General features: G+C 37.2%; 1 protein-coding gene across 2 annotated transcripts; it reads right to left on the bottom strand.

Moving 5' to 3' along the window:
- Positions 1-2,517: 2,517 nt before the first annotated feature.
- vps33a (VPS33A core subunit of CORVET and HOPS complexes) lies at positions 2,518-27,142 on the bottom strand. Of its 2 annotated transcripts, none has more exons than XM_043715764.1 (13): positions 26,965-27,142; positions 24,981-25,046; positions 24,340-24,467; positions 23,285-23,474; positions 19,234-19,350; positions 17,884-18,058; positions 13,901-14,094; positions 11,661-11,787; positions 11,249-11,316; positions 10,429-10,566; positions 6,073-6,210; positions 4,850-5,018; positions 2,518-3,639 (listed from the first exon to the last, which is right to left on the bottom strand). In XM_043715764.1, exons 1-13 carry the CDS (start codon positions 27,124-27,126, stop codon positions 3,446-3,448), a joined length of 1,866 nt encoding a protein of 621 aa, XP_043571699.1. In that variant the 5' UTR covers positions 27,127-27,142; the 3' UTR covers positions 2,518-3,445. The 2 variants fall into 2 exon arrangements, with proteins under 2 accessions (XP_043571699.1, XP_043571700.1); XM_043715765.1 differs by lacking the exon at positions 26,965-27,142 and adding an exon at positions 25,120-25,716.

A 27,142-nucleotide genomic window follows, 5' to 3' on the forward strand; every position in this document is an offset into this window, starting at 1 on the left:
TGCTGACATAACAGATACATTGGTTTTAATTTTCCAAAATTTCCTAAATTCTGGGGAGTTCAAGAAAATGAACTATAAGCCTATTAGCCTAACATAAGGAAATTGTGTGAATTTATTGAGGTTATAGTAAGGCACTTAGCAAATCTCAAAACAAATCAGGTAAAGATAAACTGGTTTTGTGAAAGGGAAATAATATTGGACCAGTTTATTGGAGCTCTTAAAGCAAGTAACAAGCAGAGATGAAGGGAAATTGGAGGATGTACTGTACTGAGATTTTCAGAAAGCATTTGACAAAGTGCCACAAAGATTACATAAAGTAAAAGCTCAGAGTGAAAATGGCAACGTATTAGCAGAGAGGGAGGATCGGTTGGTTACTGGGAAGCAGCAGGTGTGCAAAAAAGGCCATTTTAAGGTTGGCAGGGCATGATAAGTAGTGTGCCATAAGGCCCAGTTTTGGGGCCTCAACAGTTTACAATTTTTATTAATGACTGGATACAAGGATGAAACAAAGATAGGTTGGAAAGCAAATCATGAAGAGGATATAACCTACCTACATCAGTTTGCAAAATGTTAAGTGACTGTGTGCAATCTGCTCTGCTCCAACAAGACAACCTTCTTCAATCTCCTCCAGAAGCTCATTTTCTTCCCATGCAAACACAGGAAATGTATCACCACTTATTTTTGCTTCCTTTCTATTTAGTTCCAAAACCCCAACACTTCTTCCAGATGAAGCAGCTTTAAATGTACTTTCAGTTTAGTACACTGTATCCAATTCTCACAATATGGTCTCCTCTCCTTTGGGGAGTCCAAAAGCACATCAGGCGACTTCGTTGCAGAACAATTCTGTTTAGTTCACCAGTGTAATCTACCATTTTAATTCTCCATCCTGGTCTCACGGATCTCAGTCCTTGGCCTGCTGCATTTTTCCAGTGAAATTCAAAATAAACCTGAGAAACAGCACCTCTGAACTCAACACGGAGTTGTAAATCTTTAGACTGTAAACTTCCTCTGCTCTATTGTCATTTTCCCCCTAGCCACTGTTTTCTTCCCCCCCACCCCACCCCCTTTCAGACAGCAGCATATCTTACAGTTTGTTATTTTACGCTCTTCCTTTTGGCCCAGGAAGGCTAAGTCTTGTCATTCGTCACTTTTGCTGTCACATTATCCCAGGACTTCTGTTATCCATGTTCTACCTGCCCCTTTCTCAAAAGCTATTACATCTCTAACTTTTCCCAGTTCTCATGAAAGATCATTGTTTTGTTTTCTCCTCTCCATAGATGCTGTCTAACCAAAGTATTTCCAGCATTTGGTTTCAATTTAATTTCTGTCTCTCCACTCATAACCAGAGAATCACTGGGTATGGCTTCTTTCTCCCCTCCTGCAGTATTACCACTTCAATCTCCCTCTATTTTTCAACTACCCCTCAGAGATAATGTTCAAAAACACCAAGTTCTACATGTAGGTTGCTATCCACTGTTGCTCTACCGCACTGTCACTCATGGCAAGGTTTAATAATTTTTATTTTAAATTTGTTGTGAGAAGTGCACCCCAAATGCACATTTTAACTTTGTAGGGCTAAACCAGAGTTTAAAAAAAAAGGTCCAAACCAAAAAATAATTAGCAATGGTCTGTGAATGAGTGAAGCAAACTTCAATGAATAACAGAGACACTAAATAAGTGTTGTTCAATTTTCAGAGGTGGTGTACTTCGGAACTATTGAGCTGTTAACTATTATTCAAAGAGAAACAGTACAAAAAAAAAACTTAAAGGTGACACATTACCAGGACCCAATTATTTACACATCCATGAGGAAATAAGTGGTTCACAATGGGTAGGGTCAAGTTCCCACAAAACTAGGAGTTTTAGTTTTAGATCTGAAGCAGTGATTTCTGGGGTTTAAAGCTGGATGTGGAAGCTCTTTTTCCTCTCTCTGTCACAGCCAAAAGCTGGGGTTCTCTTCCTGCTGCTAGAATTACATATGAGACAATCCATTTTACTGAATTTGTCTTTGTTAAGAAAGTGTGTATATGGAATGTTACTATCTTGGAACAGTGAATTATAAAGTAGTTAATATATTATTATTTTAAGTATTTCTATAGTTACATATAAGCCATTTTATTTTTATTTTGTCTATTTTAACTGTAGTATAAAATAAAGTGAGTTTTGCGTAAAATAAAGCGAGTAGTTTAACCAACCAAATTGCATCTGGAACCACAACACACTTTTTAAAAAAAAGTTGGGGTCTGGGCTATCTTCTTAATATATTTTGAGGGGGTTTCATCTGATCTATCACACATACCAGCCCATAATGTAAGTTACTTCATTCATATTACTCAAAATATTATTGTTCATTCCTCCTTATTGAGGAACAGTATTTGAATGGGAGAAATCACTGCATGTATTTTGCTGACTGTTCTCTGAACAAAGGAACATATTTCACATGGGATTTAAACTTCCCAAACAATTGTTGTTTTTCTGTCGTATAGACAAAATGTTCTGAACTGATTTACAGCAATATAAGAGTATAAAGCCCAATGATTGTATTTAAATAAAAATGGTACAATTTTGACACATTTCACATATACAGAATATGGAATATTGATATGATACAATTTTTCCTGAAACTATGCAAACCATTCAATAAACAGACCAGTATATCACAAGTAAAACTGAAAAGGCCAGAGTTTTAAGATTTAGTTTTGCCCTCACAGGATAACAAAGCTTTAATATTCTTTTAGATGTGGCAACAGAGATCAGAGCAGGAGATTAATGAAATTTCAATCATGAACTCTACCAGTATAACAAAGCTTCAAAAGCATAATATTTTGTGAGCAAGCACAAATAATGCACATTTGTTGACACTTCCTCTCTTGTTCTAAGTTCCTACACTGTTGGACTAAGCACTTGAGTTCTTCATAGGATATATTATGCACATTGACCTTGCATGTACTATAACCATACATTACATATTCTAGTGTTAAGAAATCATTTCAGATTTCAGAGTACACCAAAATGCAGATATGTGCAAAGTCTGCATGCAAGTTAAATCCATTCAGTGGCACAAATGATCAAATTCTGCCAACATAGAAACTTGTTTCAGGCAGTTGTCATGTGACTCCTAAAGTACAATGAATACCTAAGCGTTCTGGTTTCACGTACTACTCCACCTAAGGAATGAAAACATGGCTCAGAAGCGCCAGTGCAGCTGAATATTGACCAAGGCCACATTTGAAGTTTGTTTCGTGCCCCATGCTGTGCTCAATTTAGTTTCTCAACTGAAACATATTACAGCAGTATCATATTTTCCAAACACACCTGGGCACCAGGCAGGACCTGGGCATCTCTGAGTACTTTGCATTAACTCTTAGATAGCATGCAAGCTTCTGTTGTTTGTTGTATTTTAAAAATCCTCATCTTGACGAATATTGTCCATTACATTGTCTTTTCAGAATAGAGATGGCTCTAACTTGTCCATCATAGATTTAATCCAGCTTTTTCCATTTATCAGTTTTGTAGTCGCTATAATATATTCTGTACCTCCTTCTTCCATCTGAGATAAGAATCTAAGCGCAGCAATTTCAGCATAAGTGACACCTCCAAGAAAGAACACCAGAGTAACTCTGTTCTCTCCCTGTTGACCTAACGATCAGGAGAGAAAAGACACAGATTAGCTCAGCAGCTTTTTGAACAATATATATTTCATTCTTCATTAGTTTCTTAGGCTAGTCTTCCAAGCAGATTTCAGATAATGACTTCCCACTTGCTTTTGCACCCACAAAGGAATTATTCAAAATTAGAATGGAAAATTTACTTCCTAAGAACAAAACCACATGGTAGAACATACCATTTTTGAAATTCTTTCCTTTGTATACTTAGTGAATGTTTTCGCAAGAAAGGAGTGAGTTGCTGCAATAAATCTATTATTGTAGTTTATTTCTAGAACCATAGTTTGTGCACAGTGTTGGAAGATACAGTGAACGGAGAAAGGGACAACTGCATATTTTGACTTTTCTAGATAACTGTTTTAGTACTTTCACTTCCCTGAATTGGACTGCATATTCCTGAAATGTGAAAGGAGAAATGTTTGTGTATTTATGTTGTGATTATAGATTGGTATGATAAATCTATTTCTGAAACAGCCTTCTGGCAGCTGCAAGCACCAGAAAATCTCATTATTTCTGTGGCAGTATCGACCACTACACACAACTATCCAGACCTGTTCTTTATCAATGTGAAATTTTAAAAAAAGCTTCTTAGCAGTGAAGTTTAAGCACACCCCAAAAATATTTCAATCATAATATTAATAAACTATTTCAAAATTTCCTCCCCTTCTTTAATACCTTAGTTACCTCTAGACTTAACTATTCTGATGCATTCCTGCTGGCCTCCTAGTTTCTCCTCTCTGTAAACTCGGAGGTCATTCAATGTTTTGCTGGCCACATCCTTACTCACACCGAGTCCTCTGCCCTCATCAAAACCTGTTTATCAATGTAATTTGGTAAAGCAACACATTAGTTTTGAATGTACTAAAACAGTTAGCTAGAAAAGTCATAATATGCAGTTGTCCCTTGTTTACAAATTCTTCCACCTGATCTCTAATCTGCTTCAAACACCTGATTCTCCTAGATATCTTTAATGCTCCATTTTTCAGCTTCCTGAGCATCACTTATTTTAGCTTCATGATTGATGGCTTATCTTCAGTTTTCAAAGCCCTGGGTTCATAAGCTTGTCTTTTTGCCTAAAATTTGCCTGGGTGGCTCAGTGATATACTTTGTTTGATAGTTCTTAATTGTCTTGGGGACACTTGGGTTAGAGAAGTTATTGAAACAAGAACTTATTGCAAGCTTACGTTTTTTGTGCAATCCAGAAGGCAGTTGCTGTCTTTCTTCAAAATGAGGTCCTGGCAACATCTTTAAGACTTCTTCAATGCTCCTCCACCCAGGACGAGCTAGCAACTGTGTTAACCGCACACTTAGAGGGGCATAACCACTGTACACGTAAGATATATCATTGGGATTCTGGAATATTAAAACTTAAAATTACATCATACCTTTTAATGAGCATTTTAAAGAACTTTAAACTCAGGCATGAAAATATATTTGATTTTATACTGTTAGACAATTTTCAAACAATGTAACTACATTGTTATATTATATTAAATGATTTCAATTGAACATAACCATGATTGTTTGATCAAACACTTAGCCAACAAGGAAACTGGAAAACAAAAACACCTGTAAAAGCGTGCTTGACTCTTCTTGGGTTATCAGTTGAAAACAATGTATTCCTATTTAAGAAGCCAGCTCAAGTCTATTAACCTTGGTTGCAACAATCAAAAACAAAACTAAGATGAGGGAACTGGCAATAAGAATAGATCCCACATATGTCAGAAACCTCAATTTCCAGTAAATATTTGCAGGCTTTATTGAATATTATCAGGTCATAGGACAATTAAGCAATAACTATCACTACTTCCAGAAACATCACCAGTTCTCAGACCATTATATAAATCTGTCATTCACTGATAACACTACAGAACTTTATACCATGAAAGATATACAATTCTCTATTTCCATTCTGATGCTCCTGATGAGCTTAAGCAATTCAAGCGAAGTCTGGAGTAAAAAAAGGTGGAGAGAAACCAACAATGGGAAGTAGTATTATAACTCACCAAGTATCTACTGCCTACAGGAAGTATGTTGCAAACGTACACCAATAATTCTGCTAGTACAGATGCGTTTATTTGATAAAGACAGGCCTCTTTATTAAGAATGAAACAAAAAGCTGTTGAATGTTTCACATGAAAGCGCAGTATGTCAGAATTTTACATGTTGATTTGTCTCATGAAGTAATCTCATTTCCATGCATATGATCTGGGGAGTTTCCTCTATAGACTCATTCAGATACAAAGAATGTTGTGAAAAATAAAAGGACATATCCTTCATCAATATTATAGTAGGAGTAATTTCAATTTATTCAAAACAAAGCAGTATATTAATGTTAAAATTCTTATTTTCAAACCCATTTGAAGTTAACATTTGTCATTCACAAAGGAGGATTCAAACAACGAACCTGTTCATTGATGTCATCCATCCAAAGGCGCAGAGTTTTTCTTATAGTTGGATAATTATTCCTGGTGCTAGTCTGAGGTTTCAATAAACCAGCCTTTTCTAGATTATTCAGGGTTAAAATGTGCTCATAACCATATGTCTAAATTAGAAAACACAACACATTAGTAATGGAAAGAAACCAAGAGAAAATTAATGTCCTTTTGTTTGAATCAAAACTACAAACTCCCAAATGTTTATATCCCAAAACTCTACTTGCTACATATCAATGATTTCTCTTGCAGTGTCTCTGTCAGGTTGGTGGAAAGTGATGTGCATTCAATGGTGGCATAAACAGTGCTGTCTGCTGGGGTACATGAAAATTTGACTACAGCCTATTATTAAAGAAATTCTGGCTGAAAGAATGCAGCAGCAGTACAACAGATAAATTAAATAGTGCTTGGATCACTCACTGACCTGCGGTTATTTTCACTCTTATATTTTTCATTAATGTCTGCAGGAGAAACCATTGGGCCTAACACACACATAAAATACACGGTGGCCTGGAATACAGGGATAGAGAAATCATAAACACTTTTAGAGACTCCAACCTTTGAGGATTTCCAGGAGGAAACAAAACCACAGAAATAATAAACTGCCAGAAATAGCATTTATGACAGCTGCATGAGCACAGCACTGTTTTGCATTGGTAAACCCCCTTAACTGTAAGGGATACAGATCAGAAAACCAAGTTCAATGATTTCATCAACAGGCAAGTAACATTCAACAGTCACTGCTTTTTTTTTAAAAAAAAGTATATTGGTATACACTGTTAAAAAGACAAATAAATCCAGCTAATGCTTTACAATTCAGTACTGCTTTGGCAATGTCAGGCTCAGGGTGAAGGGAGTGTGCCTTTTATTATCTTCAAAGGAATGTGGGCACCACCCACCTGACCAGCATTTATTGCCCATAAGTACCTTTGACACTTGGTATCTTGCATTACAATTAGACAGCTCCTTTAATACAAATTACAAGTAAGCAGGATCCTAAAACTCCTTCCTCCACTTGAAAATTGTCACAATTCTTACTTCAGTTCTCCTATACCCTGTCTCTCTCACATTCAAATTCTAGCTTTCCTCCCATTCTTATAGGAAATATTACGCAACACAGTGCACCCATAACAGGATAAAGTTGACATAGTTTCAGAGGACCATACTGCTGTTCTCTCATTGGAGACATATGACCAGTGGGGAGTTTAACCCGAGGTGAGTGCTGGTGAGGTTGAGAAGGCTGGATCTTCATGGTAACCTTAGCCAGTACTGGAATTGAACCCGCACTATTGGTATCACTCAACATCACAAAGTTGACTAAGCTAACCAACTCCCACAACCCCCCTCCCCCATCCACAACTGACTAGCTAGTGGAGTTATTTAAAAGCAACTCTAATCCTTTGAGAGGAAAGGCAAGGAGTTTACAGAATCATTCAGTCTCTTACTATTAGAAATAACATGACTGTATTGTAGCCTGGTTCATTCATCTAACATTGAACAAATCATAAAAAAAAGCAGAGTTTAAAACTTCATTGCCAAAGAGCAGCACTTCCAATCATCATGTCTTGTTGCCCCTTTGGAGTGCAGTTGTACACATTTTCTTAGTCAGATCCTCTTTGGATTTGTACATTTCATCATCATGGTGTGGGTGGGGAGAAGTGGGAGGAGTAAAAAAAGGAAGTGATAGTATAATATGTACTACATCCTCTTTAAATGTGATCTCGCTGTCCTTTGTTGCAGCTAGTGCTGCTCCTGTTACTCAGCAATGGCATATTAAGGTGAAGGTCAAGCCTAGTCATGGAAACCCCAGAGGAAGGTCTTAAAGATTGTTTAAGGCCAGATTTTGGTGGAAGCAAGGTGTCAGCAGAAAATGAGTGGACCTTGAGAATCATTCCTATCACAGCTAATTTTGGCAACATCACCAAGCAAGTCTCAGACTTGCTAAGTTCGTTTTAAATGCAAAATCAGGAACAGTGCTGCTGAGTCATCGGCTGTCATTATCATATTTAAAGGAAAGCATGAAAGACTGAAAAGCATGGGTGAATTTGAGAAAGTAATTATCATCACTAAACCAGCCAGACAGACTCTACACAAGTTTCTGGTGTGGGATATAGATAAATTAATGTTATTTCTGCAATTATAAGTTTTGATACAGAGTAAATGAACTCACATCAGTGTGTAATTGTTTCAGCTAAGAGCTGAGTCAACAAGAATGGAAACTATGTGGAGGAAATATATAATCCCCTGCCTTGTGACATCACACCCACTTGCAAGTGTAAAATAAATGACACTACTGATTCAGATTTTTGTCTCGGACTGAAATTATTGAAGTGAGTGAGCTTTGTTTCTCACACTGGCTACAAAAACGTATTTGTGCAAATTATGCATGGGAAATGTGAAGAAGGTGGTTGAGAAATGTAACTACATTCTTTCAAATTAAGATTATGTTTTTCTCTCTTGCTTTATGGAGTATGCTGATATCCACCTGACAGGATGATTTTAGATCATTCAGCTTTTGACAACAAAACCCAAAGTTGATACATTATAGTGAACACAAATAATATGGAATCAGTCATCATTTCAAAGAAAGGGGTGATATCAATGGCTGACTTAATTAGTTTGTGCAATGTTTCCACATCTAGAATAATTTGGAGCAACCCAAGGACTCAACTTCAGAAAATCAGGAATTATCTACCGAAAATGCCAGAGTAGCCTCAGTTTATTCACTGATACAATATATTTTATTTAAAATAATTTATAAAAGCACTGGTGAAAGAGAAAGAGAATTTTTAAAAAGTGTGGCACCCAACTGAGAAGTTATAACTTTACAGACTCGAGCTCTTTCTTTTAGGTGAAAAAAGACCATTGATCAAAGATATAGTTATAATGTTTAAAAGATTTTTATGCAAATATATGAATACAAACTATTTGGAGGGATATGCGCCAAGATAGTTGGGGCTAGTTTAGTTTGGGATTATGGTCTGCATGGACAAGTTGGACCAACAGGTCTGTTTCCACACTGTACGACTCCATGTGGAGAGAATGCTTTGAAATTTGTATTCTTCCACAAATGGAAGACCATAAGTAAAATTCAGTTACTAATAAAACCAAGACAGCAAAAGAGACAAATATCTTTGCCCAGGGATCCGTTAGAAGATGAGTAATTGGATTAATTGCTCCATTTCTCTGCATTTTTAGAAACAAAAATAATTCTAGATTTATCCCCTACTCCTTCTATGAACTAAGTGACAATCTATAATCCATCTGTAATTCCTATGGCATTAATCAACAACACAGAAATTCTTTAGCCTGCAAGACATCCGATGGCTTTTTGATGCATAAATGTTTTGCAAAGAGTGTAGACTTCTCAGACCAAAATAATTGCATAGACTGTATCTTCAAGCTAATGTAGTAAAGTCAAGTTGATTTTCATCTCCAATCTAACTGTGGTGACAGAAATAATTAATTGAGATTACTGAGCTGTTGAAGATGCTTATGTATTGTGAGAGATCTGTCTTTATTCTGAAGGTCTCTGGATCAGCAACTTTTCATACGTCTTTGGTTTACTTGTTTCATCATTTAGTTTCACAGCACAGTGGAGAGACAGCATTTGTTGAAGACAAAGAACTGATTTAATTAGTCTTGCAATGTTATTACAAGACTTATGTAATTCCAGATGTGTTGTAATTTTGGTTACAGCAAATTGTTTTCCAGGTTAAGTGCTGTAAATGCAACTTTATGCTGAAGCAAAATACATACATTTTACAGTACTTAAATTAAGCACTGCCTGAAAGTTTTGACTCATCAATATATGGTTTTGTTCCACCCAAGAGAATGATCAGAATAGCATGGTATCCTATCTTATGGATTGTCCCAATCTGAAACTCTCAATTTGTCCTGTAACACACCAAACCATCAGGTTAATAAATGAGTTTTCAAAGCTTTGGACCTTGGAAGCATGGGTCAACAAAGTAAACTGCCTTGTTGTTGTGAGCCTAAAAAGCTGTGAGTTTTCAAAGAAGCCCATAATTTTAATGATTGAATACATTGGCGAACTTAGCAACTTACTAAGCATTGCAATTGTTACTGTACTAGCATCCATTTATGGCAAATCAAATTAAACTTATTTATAACTTGAGAACTTTTACTTTCAGTCCAACATGCAATTTTGATTTGCAAAACATCTGAGTTATCACATGTGCCTTAAATAAATTTAAAAATAAATTTTTAAAATTCAATTAGACTGTGAATGAAATCAAGTGGCTCTGAAATTTCAGCAGACTTTACCTAAACAAACTACAATTGTAAATTAATTACTTTTGTCCAACCTGCAAAATCTCTCTCTTGTAATAGTCTAGGACTTTCTGTTTCAGGCCATTATTACACACTGACTGCATACAAACAAGTCGCAGAATATTTATCAGAGGTTCTTTTTGAGCAATGGAATCTTCAATGTAACTGTTAACCTGTGGACAGAAAAGCAACACGTATTTGAGGCAGTTCCACTTATGTAAACGCAAGTCAACTATGATTATCAGACTAGTTGATTGTCAGTTGGCTAGAAGGTAAAGAAATGCAATTAGTTTCACTTTTTCTAAACAAATACTCACTGAAGTCTCACAATTTAACAGCATTACAATATCATCAGAGTCCATATATATTTAAAATATAAATACCTTTCTGGCTACCTACAAATCAAAATGAAACTAAATTTTACCCACCCAACATATAATTCAGATAAATCTCTGCAAGCTTTATTAATAATGTATTTAAATTAATTCAGTGCTAAACGTCTCAAAACATCAAAAACGTTTACTGTGTTTTAAATAGAATAGAATTTCTTCTAGTAGATACACGAACTAAAAGCATGAACGGTTAAGGACTTTTTCTTAATTCAATCCCAGGATGAGGGTGACATTTCTTACCATAATGGGATTGGAATCTAGGTCCCCAGAACGTTGCTTGGGTCACTGGATTAACAGTCCGACGATAATACCACTAGGCCATCACCTTCTCTTCATTACAATTAGGTATAGATTTAAATTTTAAAAATAAACGTAATGGCAACTGGCTAATACAGCTATTTGATGCAAATAAAAAAAAAGTGTAAATAATTTCAAAAAGAACAAACTATGGTTTTGTTATTACCTTGTCAGTATCAATCCCAGACATAAATTCTTGTTCCACAGTCAGCTTGTCAAAGAATGTTTCTGATGCTGAACATAAACAATTACAGCAATTAAAAGACACCTACTTTCAGCAAGGCGAATTTATAATTTAGTTTATTTGTTTGATTTTTCAAAACTGTTATACTTAAGAATGAAATTGATAAGTTCAAGGATCTAAGGAAATCAGGAGAGAAAAGGGATTCTTTGGGAATAAGTGGTTGAAGTTGAAAACCAACCACGATCCCACTGAATGGCACAACAGGATTGAGTGGCTGCACAGCCTATTCCTGTTCCCATTTTTCATACTCTCAAACCATTGCTGTCTAGAAGCAAAAGCAGATGAGGAATTAGTATATTATATATTTATATAATCAAATATTTCAGAGCTTTACCTGTAATGTCTTTGATGAGTTCAGCAATAGATGTATGATTAGCTAGTGAAGTTCTTGCTGCTTGCATGTGTGGAAGCTGGGACACAAACTGTTTGATTTCACCTACAGTTTTTGCATTATGTCTTTCCTGCAAGAAATGATTCTGGTTTTAACAATTATGAACCAATTTTGAGACAACTATTTCAAATGAAAACAAACATCTCTATTATTCTAAAACAGACTTCCTCTATTCTTGTATTTATCGTTTTCCTCAGACCACACCATTCCTTCCAAAAAAGCTACCTCTTCCTTGTGTGTGCCTGTGTCACTAATGTAATAATCATTTAAGATCACCTATCTTGGGTGACTTTGCCTGTCCAGGTTTACCACCTTAAAAGCAGGTATTAGATCAAAAGTTACTGTATTAGAAAATAATTGAGTTCCTGGATGACATTTGGCTCTGTCCCAGTAATGAAGGTATTGACAAAACTTTACCAATTAACATTAGCAACAATTTCTACTAGGCTTTGAACAGTCAGATAGTTTGATTTTACGGGTACAGAAAATCTGTCCACAGCTCACAGATTTGTCCTGATTTCTGATTTGTAGCAGAGTCAAATCAGAGGGGTATTGGTAGCCTTTGTAATAGCTCCTGGCTGTATCTCATGATTCCTGATATTGTACAAACGAGGCATAATACTTCTAATCTACTTAAATGATCAATTGCAGACTAAAAATTATACCATGTTCTTCTTTTTAGAATCAATTGCAATATTAGCTCCTTTATGAATTTTAAGTCTAACGCATCTAGTGGACTGTTTTCACAATGGAAACACTGGTAGATTGAAGAGATTGGGCAAGTCTGAACATGGAGGTGTTAATGAACACTTAGAAAATGTGAAGGTGTAACTTCTGGTGTTAGAAATGTAATGATTTTTTTTTTTCAGTTCCTGGTGCTACATTCAATATTCATTTAAAATCAGATATAATGGTACTTAATTGAAATATACATAGGAGTACATTCTTTCCATACACATGCAAACAGTATACAACATATATAATTGGCTTATACCCGAAACGTCGATTCTCCTGCTCCTTGGATGCTGCCTGACCTGCTACGCTTTTCCAGCAACACATTTTCAGCTCTGATCTCCAGCATCTGCAGTCCTCACTTTCTCCCCGAAGATATATAATTCATTGCCAATTAACAAACCAAAGTTCTTGAAAAGCTTGTGAATAAATCGATTTTTGTACAGGCAAGTTTCAAAATTTTAACTATAAAAAGGGTCAGCTGAATTGTCATATTCTTTTCCAGTTTTAGAGTCAGACTGCATGGAAACAGACTCTTCAGTCCAACCATTCCATGCCAATATGTTCCCAAATGGAACTAGTCCCACTTGCCTATGCTTGGCCCACATACCCTCCAAATATTTCTAATTCATGTACTTCTCCAAATGTCTTTTAAAATGTGAAAGTTAAAAATCACACAACACCAGGTTATAGTCCAACAGGTTTATTTGGAAGTACAAGCTGTTGGAGCACTGCTCCTTCATAGGTAGCTGTGTGACAGTGGTAGTTGTACCTGGATCAACCATTTCCTCTGGCAGTTCATTCCACACATGAACTACTGTGTATTTCCCCTCATGTCCTTTTTAAATCTTTCTCCGCTCACCTTAAAAATATGCCCCTAGTTTTGAACTCTCCCACCTCAGGGAAAAGGCCTTTGTTCATCACATTATCTATGTCCCTCATGAATTTTAAACCTCTATAAAGATCACCCCTCAACATCCTGTGTTGCAGTGGAAAAAAGTCCCAGCCTATTTTTATAACTTCAACCCTCCATTTCAGCAACACCCTGGTAAATCTTTTTTGAATATTCTCCAGTTTAATAATATCCTTCCAACAAAAGGGCAACCAGAACTGTACCAGAAGAGACCTCATTGATTAGAAAAGATAAAAACGCCATAGCCTTAACAGGTCTTGGGCTGCTCTCTTATCACAGAGAGGGTTGACCAGCCGTGGTTTAATCTGAGGGTCACCACTTGGGGAGAGGCTGAGAAGGAGTGTCCTTCATGATAACTTCAGCTAGTGTGTGGATTTAACACACACACTGTCAGTATCACTCTACATTGCAAATCAGATTTGTAGCCAATCAAGCTGACTGTTTTGACCTGCAGAGATATATGTTTCACCTAACTCTTTTGGAAACACAATCTATACACCTGAATGGACAGTCAATGTCAGACTGAAGAAAGAATTACCTCAAATGCAGCAGATATGAACTTGGCCTTTTTGCTCAGAACTGAACCAACTGCATTGAAGTTTTTGTCCCTGATTTCTGCATACAGTTCTTCAGCAGAGTTTAACTGTAGCTTCTTAGGTTCATTGGAAAGATCTCGGCCACTTTCATTTTGCTTCTTAGGTGCAAATTTCTCAGGAGGCAGCTTTACATGTGCTGGAAAACAGAATGATTACAAACACAAACCTAAACAGCATGAAAATGACACAGCTCTGTCAAGTGCAATTCCACCGCATTTCCAAAAGACAACTAAGTTGGGTTAGAGTAAGGATGGGAAGAGTGCAAAGCAAGGACTCTCAAACTACTCAAGAAGCAATAGATAGGAAGGATTGCAGTAGGAGATGCTGAACCAGACGGTTTGAGCCTCTTGTCAAATCGAATGATTGGATGAGCTTTCAACAATAACATCATTTCCATCTCCCAACATTTTCTGAATTGCTTTGATCAATATACTATACTGGGACATTCATCAATGCCTTTTCAAACTCTAATGATGACTATTCCAATACTTGCTTAACCAGCCTATTTTCCACTCTACATTAACTGGAGCTCAACTCTTCACTATGCATCTCCTACTTTGCACCAAGATCAATCACATATCATCTCACATGCTTGTTAATCCAATGTAAATACCAGTCTGGGACAACTTTAAAATTCTCATCCATGTTTGAGATGAATTTAAGAACATTAAAAAAGTCTATGGCCTCACTCTTTACTCTTTGTGTAGTCCCCTCCAATCCTACAAGCCTCCAAGATCTTTGCACTCCTCTACTTCTGGCATTTTGCACATGCCCGTAATCACTTTGCCAACAGCAGATGTCCCTTCAGTTGTCTAGGCCCTAAGATCTAGATTTCCCATTTTAAACCTCTCTACGAATCTCCTTACAACCTTCTCTTCTGACCACAGCTTTAATCAATAGTCCTCATATATGCTTATGTAGTCTGGTGTGAAATGTTTTACAACAGCAAAAATGTTATACAAAATGCAAGTTGATGTTGTACATTTCTGAACATATCTATGAAGTTATATCCATTTTAACCAATAAATCTTTTTAAAAAAGCATTAATTATATTTTGATAAAACAGATTTTCACATAATGATATTATATAAAAAAAAAAGGACCAGATCATGTCACATTGATACAACCATTTCTGTTTTTAATAGGTTAGCTTTTACATTTGAAAATCAAATCTAGACATTTTCCATCAGGCAAGACAAAGTGGGCAATAATTACATAACTGGATATTTTCATTTGAGCAGAATTTGTCAGTGCTATCCTGCATTCCATCCCTGAGACTCAACAAAGATCATTCAAGGACATAGTTAAGGGTAAAAGTGTTGATGGGAGTTAATAATTTGTTTAATTGCTTGTCGAGAACAGGCTTTTGCCTCATTGACTAAACATGTCATCTTGCACCTAACACAGCAAACAAGCTACTGGAAAATGTGTCATCTTTGAACAGTTGTAGCTATTTACAATCAATAGTTGAATTTATTGTGCTTTACTGGAGACATGATGCACTTAAGTGATTATCTTCTTTAAATAGCTTACTTTCATCCATGGATCAGAATGGTCACAGAAACTCGAGAAGCTCCAAATCTCACTACTTTCTCTTCGGAGGTTTCTTAATTTGAATTATACACAGCACTTGGATAGTCAAAGTATTCTACTGGAAGTATTTTTAAAAATGTATTTATTTCAGGAATAAATTAAAAGAACTAAGTATGCTGGAGATCTGAAATAAAATCAAAATGCTGGAGAAACACCTCTGCTCTGACAAAATCTGTGGAGAGAAAACAGAGATTTTCTGCTGTTTGAATGCATGGATTTCTGATTTCTTGAAGCCCAAAGCCTTACTAACTGAGTATCAGTGGATTGTTGGGACTATTGCCAAGGTTGATTGAGTGTGGTTGCGGTGGTGTTTAAAAGCTGATAAATCTTCAGGGCTGGAGTAAGGCAAGGGAGGAAGTAGTAGGGGTGCTTGTAAAAATTATCAATTCCTGTAACTTGACTGTGGTCATTCATTATGAGAGTTTAAACAGTGAGCATCAGCACCATGGGAGGAAATATTGCAGTTGAAACTGATACTGTCATCCACACGTCACTTGCGATATCGCTCAACTCACTGGAATGAGCAGGAACCCTTGTTGATCTGGAGATACGAAGATTCATTGTATCTTTGCTGCCACTAGATGTGACAAGCTAACTTAGTACCAATAACTGAATCTGGGACATTGCTGGTCTGTTTGGTTCAGCAACACTATAGTGAATTTATCCCAGAATCAACAGGAGATCTTCAACCAGAATATGGACTTGCAAGATTCTAGAGGTTCAATGAAGTTTAATTAAATAGTGACAATGAAATTAAATAACTTGCACCCCTATGGCTAAAATTTGTTATGATCCTAGACCAGATTGCTAAATTTAAGTTATGACTTACTGGGGACTAGTAACTTATTTTTAAATTCACAGATTCAGGGGACTTACTAAAGCCACAAAATTCCATGGTTTTGAAAAAAAATAAAAAATGTTGCTATTAGAACAGTAGTACAACCTTCACACATGGATAACTTTCTTCTAACATCCAGAATTAACATGTGGTAACCATGGGGAACAGATTGAACACCCGACAGCACACATCAAATAACTAATACAATCAGAACAGATCCCTACAGATTTCTTAGCAATTCCTAAAATAGTCAATGATGTGGTTGGTCATCAACTCTCATGAAACTTCAAAAGCTCACAACTCTTCACTTTTGCCAGTATGGCTTTGAAATCTCTTCTCAAGGGCTGCTCTGTTACAGACTGCCTGCAACAGCTTCTGTTCTGGTCATTTGTGGGCAGCACGGTGGGACAGTGGTTAGCACTGCTGCCTCACAGCGCCGGAGACCCGGGTTCAATTCCTGCCTCACGCGACTGACTGTGTGTAACGTTTGCACGTTCTCCCCGTGTCTGCGTGGGTTTCCTCCGGGTGCTCCGGTTTCTTCCCACAGTCCAAAGATGTGCAAGTCAGGTGAATTGGCCATGCTAAATTGCCTGTAGTGTTAGGTAAGGGGTAAATGTAGGGGTATGGGTGGGTTGCGCTTAGGCGGGTTGGTGTGGACTTGTTGGGCCGAAGGGCCTGTTTCCACATTGTAATGTAATCTAATCATTCAATGGGTCTAAGCTCCCTTGGACACAAACTGTCCACCAGTATACATTCACAAACATAACTCCAGCTCTTCATGCTCAAGCTCCAATCTTGATCAGCGACATACAGCAAATACTGTCTGTGGGCATTTCAGCAGCCCTCTCCTCAGCTGTAATGCTCATCGACTTCTTCCAACTCCCTCACTGCTTCTTCTGTACCACAGCCTGTGACCTTTATACTTTCTCAGCTCCTCAGGACTGGAGTCCTGACTTGGACACACAGCTACATACCAGTTCCTTAGATCTCTTCCTGAGTAACAGCGCAGAACCAGCCAACTACTCTAACTCCTCAAAGAGTCCCCTCCACAAACAAGTGTAATTCAGTTTTCCCAGCAGCATTTCTCTTTTTCTACAACTATCTTTTGAACCGCTCTTCAGTGATTCCCCCAAACTGTTTGAAGTGATGTATTGAAAGCTTTGCAATAAGATCCTTCTCCAGTGTTGAGCAAAACTGAAAGGTGCCAACTAGCAACTCTTGGAATTTTATGTTCCATAAATACCAATTGCCAGTTATAGATTTCCAAATTGCTCAGTACAAAAAGGATACAATAAGCGAATTTCAACACAATCTTCAGAAATTTAGTGTCTATGAAGGATACAAAATGCATGCAAGAATTCTCACACACTTAAGAGTCCAAATACTTTATGTTCTATTTTCTGTTAAATCTCTTGCAACAGCCGAGGAATGAAATGTTTAATTGGCCATGAACAATAAGTGCAGGAGCATTTGCAGTTTTATTTAAGAACTTACTATTTTGAATTTCATATATTTCATCAATAAGTCCTTCGTAAGTCAGTTGTGTTGCCAGGGGCGTTAACAAGTCAACATTTCGATCAAGTAACAAGAGTTTATCGAAGACAGGTAAGATCTGGTTCTGAGTCCCAGCAAATTCCCTCTTCATTCTTAGCATCATATTTGCCACAAGCTGTGGAGAAACAATCAGGGTTTCAAAACTTCAAATTACACCTTCATTCCTCAACAGACACCCCAGCATACTGCCATCCATTTGTACCATATTTATCTCCAAAATGACAACAAAGAGTCGGTGGAGTTGTTGACAGTGAGGAAGGATGTGTCAGGTTACAGCGGGATATAGATAAGTTGCAGAGCTGGCAAATGGAGTTCAATGTAGGTAAGTGTGAGGTGATTCACTTTGGTAAGAGTAACAAAAAGATGGGGTACTGGGCTTCTGGTCAGATCCTTGGTAGTGTGGATGAGCAGAGGGATCTTGGTGTCCATGTACACAGATCTCTGAAAGTTGCCACCCAGGTAAATAGTGCGGTAATGAAGGCATATGGCGTACTGGCTTTTATTGGTAGAGGAATTGAGTTCCGGAGCCCTGAGGTCATGTTGCAGTTGTATAAGACTCTGGTGCGGCCGCATCTGGAGTATTGTGTGCAGTTTTGGTCGCCATACTATAGGAAGGATGTGGAGGCACTGGAACGGGTGCAGAGGAGGTTTACCAGGATGTTGCCTGGTATGGTAGGAAGATTGTATGAGGAAAGATTGAGGCACTTGGGGCTGTTTTCATTGGAGAAAAGAAGGTTAGGGGTGACTTGATAAGGGTGTACAAGATGATTAGGGGTTTAGATAGGGTTGACCGTGAGAACCTTTTTCCACGTATGGAGTCAGCTATTACGAGGGGGCATAGCTTTAAAATAAGGGGTGGTAGGTATAGGACAGATGTTAGAGGTAGGTTCTTTACTCAGTGAGTCGTGATGTGGGCTTGGATCAGCGCAACATCGAGGGCCAAAGGGCCTGTACTGCGCTGTATTTTTCTATGTAAAGAGAAATTTCAAAATGGACAGCCAATGGCAGCAGCTTTCAAATCAGCAACAGCAATAGGTATGGAAAAAGGACTTGATTAAACACCAACTCCAAGAGATTGGGCAAGCTTCAAATAACAGACCACCTCCAGTTTAGGAAGGTTTGTGTGTGTGGGGGGGGGGGGGGGAAAGAGATTTTTGAAAGTAGATAAAAATCACTCATCTATGACAGGTGTTCGGATGATTTCATGTTTTTTTTGTCATCGTCCTGAAATTATATTCTCAACATTGAAGAACATAATTCATAAGCAATGTGGAGAAAGTTTGAACATACCCGTGCACATTCACCTTTCCCAAATATCTGTGGGATGGTTCCATACAAAGCTTGCAGAGTCATCAGTCCTTTGGCAACACTGAATAAGATGGTCTGGTCATTTTCTAGGTAACACTCCTATTTGCAAATACAACAAAACTTTAATTTCTTTTTGTAAAACAAGGCTCTTAATAATAAATCAGATGAGTTATTTGTGTATGAGCCCACCTGTTTCACTGGGCTCCTGGAAGTACTATAAACTTAGTTTTTAAATATTAAAATAAGTGGCCCTACAGTATTCGTAAATGTACCAAGAGACCAAACATGGTACAATAGTGTAGTATGCATTGCAAATGATCAAAATGCACATTATCAGATATGTAAGACGGTGAGAACATTAGGCTCATAAGGAAAGCTAGGAATCCACCTATGGTAGAGTTTGAACCAGAACACCATAACTGTCAACACAGCTCAAAAATAGATGTAGTACATATTCCTGTTTATTAATGGATCATAGCAGATCTTAGAATACCGTCAGAAGTAGTGGTCCAGGAGCAATACGTACCAACTCTAGCTAGTGTCTAGTCTTATGGACTAGACCAGACCGCTCAAAACATTCTTGAGCAGGCAACCCAAACCATAACTTTGCAATTTGTTTTGGTAAGTGCACAGTGAGAATTACCCGGAGTAAGTTAGCTAGGTTGACTACTAGGTTTTAAAACAGCAGAAATTTATTCACAAATTTACACAATGAAACAAAGAACAGAATAAAGAACCCCTACTGAACTCAGCCTATCCAAACTAGACCTAATTATGCTGTTACGAATATACACAACAGTCTCAATAAGCAAACCCCTTTAAACACAGTTTAAAAAAATGGAACGGATGCTTACAGGTTGAAGTTAGAAGGGCAGAAAGACAGAGCCTGTTCATACAGTCCACTGCTGAATTCCAACTAGTTCTGGACTGAACTGCTCAGCTAGGGAGCTGACCACTCCCCTTTCATTATACAGGTTACTTATAAAACATGACCACTTGGTTTGAAGTCTCATCTGTTTACATATAAACAAAAAGGCCTCTCAATACCCTTTAAACTCTGTTCCAATTAGTCTGATTTGGTACAGAGTGGTTATTACCCCTCTGAAAAAAAAACAAGGACACAGTATCCTTGAGAAGAGGAACAGCTTTTATATAAAAAAAAACAGCTTTGTGACACTAGATTTCTCCACTTTGCACCCCACCTCACCCCCCCACAAAAAAAAGCCAAAATAAAAGTATAGTTTTTCCCTTTCCACTTCCCCATAAAGTAGTGATGCCTTATGCAAATAATCATGCAAGGACAATAGGTCTTCTGACACAAAAACAGAAGTTGCTGGAAAAGCTTAGCAGGTCTGGCAGCATGTGTGACAAGAAATCAAAATTAACATTTCAGATCCAGTGATCCTTCTTCAGAACTTCTGACAACTCACCCTAACTATTTATTCATGGATATGTGAACAGTGTCAGCAGGTTATTCAATCAGGTATGTTACCTTTAGTTTTAACAAAGGGATAACATTCGAGATATTAGAAATTCCATAAAATCTCAAAAGGCAACTTTAAAAAAGCAGCTAGGGCCCTTTTGTAGCACAGGAGTGGTAGTGTCACTACCCATAAATCAGAAGGCCTGGGTTCAAATCCCACCTGTTCCTGCGACATGTAATAATATCTCTGAATAGCTTGACTAGAAAAAAATTAGTCAAAAGGCAGCTAAACCTAATTGCAACTTTATCACACTTCAGCAAGAGTAGTTATTATAACAGCTGGCCCTCAGCACTGTTAAGAAGTACTGTCAATAAAGCTCCAGTTAGTTACAAATTACAATCCAATCATCTAGTTGCTGTGTAAAAAAAAAAGTGACAACTGAAGAAGAAAATACTACAAAGACACAATAAATTATAAAAATGGAAGCCTTGGATAGATTATGGGAGTATTCAAAGAACAAATTACAAAATTAATTGCTACAAGAAAAATCAAGTGCAAACTTTGAAAGCAAGAAGGATCTGCAACCTTCACCAGATCCTCAAATACATATAAAAAACAAAAATTTTGGATTTATAATTCTTATTGTACCACTAAGATTGTACCGCTTTCAGAAAACAAGTACAACATTTGTAATCTTTCTATTTTTGAGATCTGCCAGAGAGCTTTCCCTACGAGCCTAATGTTCTCACACTCAGATATCCGATAATGTGCATTTTGATCATTTGCAATGCATACTACACTATTGTACCATGTTTGGTATATTGTATGCCTTATTCTCAAATAGGTGTGAGTCATGTGACCATTCAGGTTCAGCAAATGCAAATTGTTCAGATTATATATATAGCTCTTTGAATTATTCTTCATAGTTATTTGTTAAACTGAGTAGAAAGTTTCCATAGTTGTGTATCTAAAGCAGCATGAACCAATATTTTCTTTTGGGGAACTGAAAATGCAAAATGGCTTCTGAGAAACCAGCTGTCCTGTTTTAAATGGAACATCATTGCCACATTAGCTACGGATGGTTTGATATCTGAATTTTTAAACTTTTTGATGTTTAAATATGCTTCAATGCTTTAAAAAAGTATACTGTTCTTTAAGAATGGCTTTATTTTTGTCTGACTGCTAGTTAAGAATGACAAATGTACTGAATATCAATACTTTATTTGCCTATAGCTTTCAAGTTTGTATTTCATGCAAATAACTTGGCAATCATGATTTGAATTCACATTTGAAACCAACATGGTTGAGTATGGTGTAAAAATTATGCTAAGTTCAGTACTTTTTTGATATGAATTCACAGAACATATATTTATTCCATTTTCTGATTATTCCTACAAAGTATTCATAATCACTCAAAAAGTGGTAGTTTTACTGACAAGTTACAATTTGCACGTATTTCTCAAAGCTAGACACTTTCTCCCTTTAAGTTCAGAAAGGCATGGTACATGAGAAGAATCAGCTAAGCAGGGGAGAGAGCTCAAAGTAATGAGCACCTAGCAAACAGTGTCAGCAGAATGCCATAAGTTAGTGCGTGCATTCAGCGCTTTATTGTTTCTTTAGAATTGTTAATGCAACCTAAACTAAACATTTAAATACTGGGGAATTGATAGGGTAGCAGGGTACTGTCCTCTTGCCAGAAGCAACTTTTGCTGGGGGAAATGGGGAAGATAGTTTGCAGAAATTTATTTCACAGAATTAAAAACAGAAATTGTTGGGAGGAACAGGAGGTGTGGCAACATTTGTGGAGAGAAAGCAAACTTTGCACTTTGGGTCCACTGACCCTTCTTCAGAACTGAATTTCTGTTTTTGTTTCTGATTTGCAGCATCTGCACTTGTATGTGTATGTTTTTTTTAAACAAAAACACTGTTCATTCTTTCCTCTCATTATTCTATGTATTTCTAGTTACAGGATTCAATGAGGATCCAGAACTATTATTCAAGAGCAAAGCAATATCTCAAAGATGATCCCAGAGGCATTGAAAGTTTGAGGAAGTATTTAAAAGTTTGAAACTGTTTAAAATTATTTAAAATCATAATATGCTCTTGCTCTGAGCTGAAGAATGACCTGAAGGGAACGTTTTTCAGCTCAAAGTCATTCGGGGGCACAGCTTTACCTCAGAACATACCTTGCTGGTTGTCTCAACTGGGGGGAACCATGTTGCAGCAAGAAGTTGAAATCACATTGCATTCAACAGACTATTTGTCAGAATACAGCCAGTGGCAAATAACCCGGTTTCAGCACTAACTGCAAAATCTGGATCTTTAACATCTGATTTGTACATAAGGTTCAAGTGCTAAATTTTATCCTGATGGGCATCACAACTGAACACATTAGCAATGACCACTGTACAGACTGCACATATTACTACATGTAATGCAATCAGAAGCCATTCAGAATACACTGTGGAAAATATAACTGGTTTATCCAGTCAAGTAAACAATACAAAAAGTCTAAATTGCAACAAGTTCACTTCGAGAGAGATAAGTTTATGCAATACTTAAGGTAAAATCTGAGAGACTGCAATGGAAATATGATGTTAACCAATTACCCTAAATGCACTTTCAGCTTCCATGGACATTAGATCACTGTCAAATGGAATTAAATCCAGGCTGTACTCCTCTATATGGGTGAAGTGGACCAATAGTCCTTGTTCTTTTAATCTCTGTTCACAAAGGAGACTTCGACGTGGCAGGAACAGAATATGGAAATCTCTGGGTGGACCATGATGCTTGTGCTCACTAAAATAAAAGAAATTAAGAATGAATGCATCCGGATAATAATTCACACCATTCAGAGCCAAACTACGCTGAATTTCAAGCCCCACTTCTACAACTCTGGTTTCATATTCTTATTTTCCTGTGGCAAGTGATTATGCTTTGCTAGTTATCTTAAAAAATGATTAATTAAACCTAGAGGTGTTTTACCCAGTCTCAAATCAAAATGGTTGGGGAAATACAGTATTTGTATCATTGGGTTTACATAGTCAAAACAATCTAATATTATCTCAAAACATATGTCCAAATATCTTTCAAAACAAAGCAAATGAGTTCAGCTCTTACTCTCTTTACAATCACTGAGAGAGTGACTACCCTAAAACTTTGCATATTCAGTTCGAAATTAAGAGATGGTCATTCAGTTACAGCAGCATTAGTAACAACAATTTAATTATTTTTATACCAGTATTTAAACCAGTCATGGAGGTTATTTTTCCAGTAATGGAAGAAGTTCATAGGCCAGCAGTTCCAACAACTGACTGAAGTATTCAGTTTGATAAAGGACAGAAACATATTTTTTTCTTTTAGATGCAGTATTTTTTTAACAGGTGCACAATGCATCGATTGAAAAGCAGCCAGGATGCATTTGTCTGTTGATATCTTTATGTAACCAAACACTTTGACTGAAATGACTAGCTCGTAGAGTTAATTGTTAACCCATCTGACTGGAAACAATCAAAATAGTTTAAACATGTGTCTGTGGCTACATAGAGATCAGACCACCAATCTGGAGCAGTGTCTTCATTGTAACATCTTACATCAACTGATAGAGAAACAAAATGAAAAATTCTAAATTTAAAAAATCAGCTTAAAAGTGAAGATCACATACCAACGAATATTATCAGCAATAATGTCCATTAGTTCCAGTCTAGGCCTCACAAAGAAAATTATGTTTTTGACTTCAGCTGGAGGTATATGCCCTTCCTTCAGGGTAAACATTTTATCAACTTCATGTTCCTAAAAGATTGTTAAACATTACTATTACTGTAAGTATCATTATCCTCAAGATTGAAGAGAAAAAGCTACATAAATTAACTTGGGGAAACCAGGCTAATTCTTAAAAACCTGCAAATAAGTTTGCTCAGAGATGAATATTATTCTAATAAAAATCTTGAATTTTTAAAAAGAGGAAATATTGCACACCCAAACAAACAGATTTTTGGAATTACTCAAACATGTTGTCTTCATAGCAAAACACAATCTGCTGAAATTCTTGTTTCAAAATAAGTTCCTGCAATGCTGAATATTCCTAAATTGTCCATTTTACAGAAATGTTACCTATGTAAAAATTTACATTATAGAGTGAAGAGGGGTTAATTTCCAATCTCAACCAGCTACCTCTATAATATTCTTTTTTTTGGAAGATAAGTCAAGAAAAATGTAAAGAATATTTTATTCTAAGAAATAAAATTATCAATACTGATCATTCAAATTGTCCAAAACTTAGCAAACAAACAAGCAGTCATTTACCTTTAATAGTGAATACTGTGCAATCAGTCCAAATGGTCCAGTAAGATACTCATCCCAAACTATTGCCTGTGAGAGAAGCAGACAGCAAATCATGTGCCAGAAAGTCACAAAGTCCAGGAATCTCAACAAGGTGTTGTACCTGCACTTGGAGTATAGAGATCATCCGCGTCCAATAATATCCAGCTATCAGTAACTCAGGAAATAGAGAAAACAGGCATTTAAAACTTAAACCTCATTGTTATTTTTAAAAGTGTAATTTTCAGAATATGGACTCTGACAGCAAGATTGACATATATTGCCCATGCACAGTGGTTTGAAAAATAAAACCAAGTGCCTTTCTCGATTATTTTGAAAGAACTTGAAAAGTTAACCATAATGGTGTGGTACTAGTCTGAAGAAGGGCTTATGCCCAAAACGTCGATTCTCCTGTTCCTTGGATGCTGCCTGACCTGCTGCGCTTTTCCAGCAACACATTTTCAGCTGAGATATAGGCCAGATCAGGTGAAGACAGCAGGATTCTTTCCTTAAAAGGACATTGAATTAGCCTCAGTTTAAAATTATGAAGTACCAAAAATATTTTTAACAGTACACCTCTCAAATCAGGAGAAAAATGTTGAGTTCTTGTACTTCTTTGCACAGTAGAGCATCTGATACAATTCAAAACACAAAGAACAGTTTTTCAGTCTAAATAAAGACAGCAAAAAAAAGGAAACTCTAAAGTTTACACATAATTTTCACAAAAACTATTTCTAGTTCAAAGATGATAAGCATGAGGAAACAAGTGTATTTTCAGATTACTAGGAGAAAGTGAGGACTGCAGATGCTGGAGATCAGAGCTGAAAATGCGCAGATCAGGCAGCATCCAAGGAGCAGGAGAATCGACATTTCGGGAATGAGCCCTTCTTCATGAAACGTCGATTCTCCTGCTCCTTGGATGCTGCCTGACCTACTGCGCTTTTCCAGCAACACATTTTCAGCTATTTTCAGATTACCACAAAATACCATATTGTACCATGTTCCAATATACTTCATTATCAAGCTACTTTTTGGAAGCTTGCAGCAAGAAATACTATAATTTTTGTTTTTAAAAGTACTGTTAGACAATTCAACAAACAGAAAGGCAAAGACACATGTTAAGGAGTTGGCATGTCATTCATTATTTAGCTCCTTTATGTTCCGAACTATTTAAAAGAATTCTAACTTGCAGTTATAGAAAAATAATTACTGTCTGAACAAAGAGGCATCATATCATTTGTTGAAAGTAATATTAAATCAGACAAAAAGCATTATTACATTAGACTTTTAACTACAAAAAGGACAAAGTTAACATGGAGTTCTGATTTTCAATAAAGATTGATTGTGATTAATTAAGTGTCACAATGGAAAAGAGAAATTTTGCAATACTAAGTATTAAACCATGTTACTTTGCTCACACTTTTGAATAAAAATGTAAGGAATCTTCAGGCTTGGAAAGCTTAAGTGTTATATTCAGCAAACCAGGGGTTGATGCGGAAAGGGTCATCTGCCTTCAAGACTCATAGAAACAAGGTCACCCTCCTGCAAATGTTTGGGGTTAAAACACCTTCTCTCCCCCTAGGCTTTTAGGTAGCAATATTGGAACAAGTCCCCCTGCCACTGGGCAGCGTGGTTAATACGAGCTGGATCGAGGTTTGAATATTGCAACAGGTCCACCTGCCCTAGAGATTTTAGGGGCTGAGATAGGTGGGGGGTAAGGTATTCTCTCCCCCAAGGTTTTGGGGAATTAATTTCGGGAAGGGCCACCTTGCCCTAGAGCAGTTAATATGGGAAGGGTTCTTCTGCTTCCCCCCCCCCCCCCGGGGGTTGAGATGGACCTGGAGGTTTAATTTTGGGAAGGGTCGCCCTGTCCCCCAGAAGTGGGTGGGTCAGGAGCACCGACTTTTCAGGACTCGGGCTATTCTCACAACCACCGCGCCCTTTTAAATCCACCATCCCCGCCGCAGACCTTGCTGCCTTCACATTTATCCAGAAATTCGCGCAGCTCCTTGCGCGCCGCCTCCCGCAGGTTGTTGAGAACCACTCTGCCGTAACTGAGGTGCGCCGCCATCTTGAGCCGGGTCATGTGACGCGGCGTGCACCGCCCCACGTGACCTGAGCTGTCCATCATCCGTCCCTGGGAGTGA

The sequence above is a fragment of the Chiloscyllium plagiosum genome, chromosome 25 (genome assembly GCF_004010195.1).
Source record: "Chiloscyllium plagiosum isolate BGI_BamShark_2017 chromosome 25, ASM401019v2, whole genome shotgun sequence".
Lineage (NCBI taxonomy): Eukaryota > Metazoa > Chordata > Chondrichthyes > Orectolobiformes > Hemiscylliidae > Chiloscyllium > Chiloscyllium plagiosum.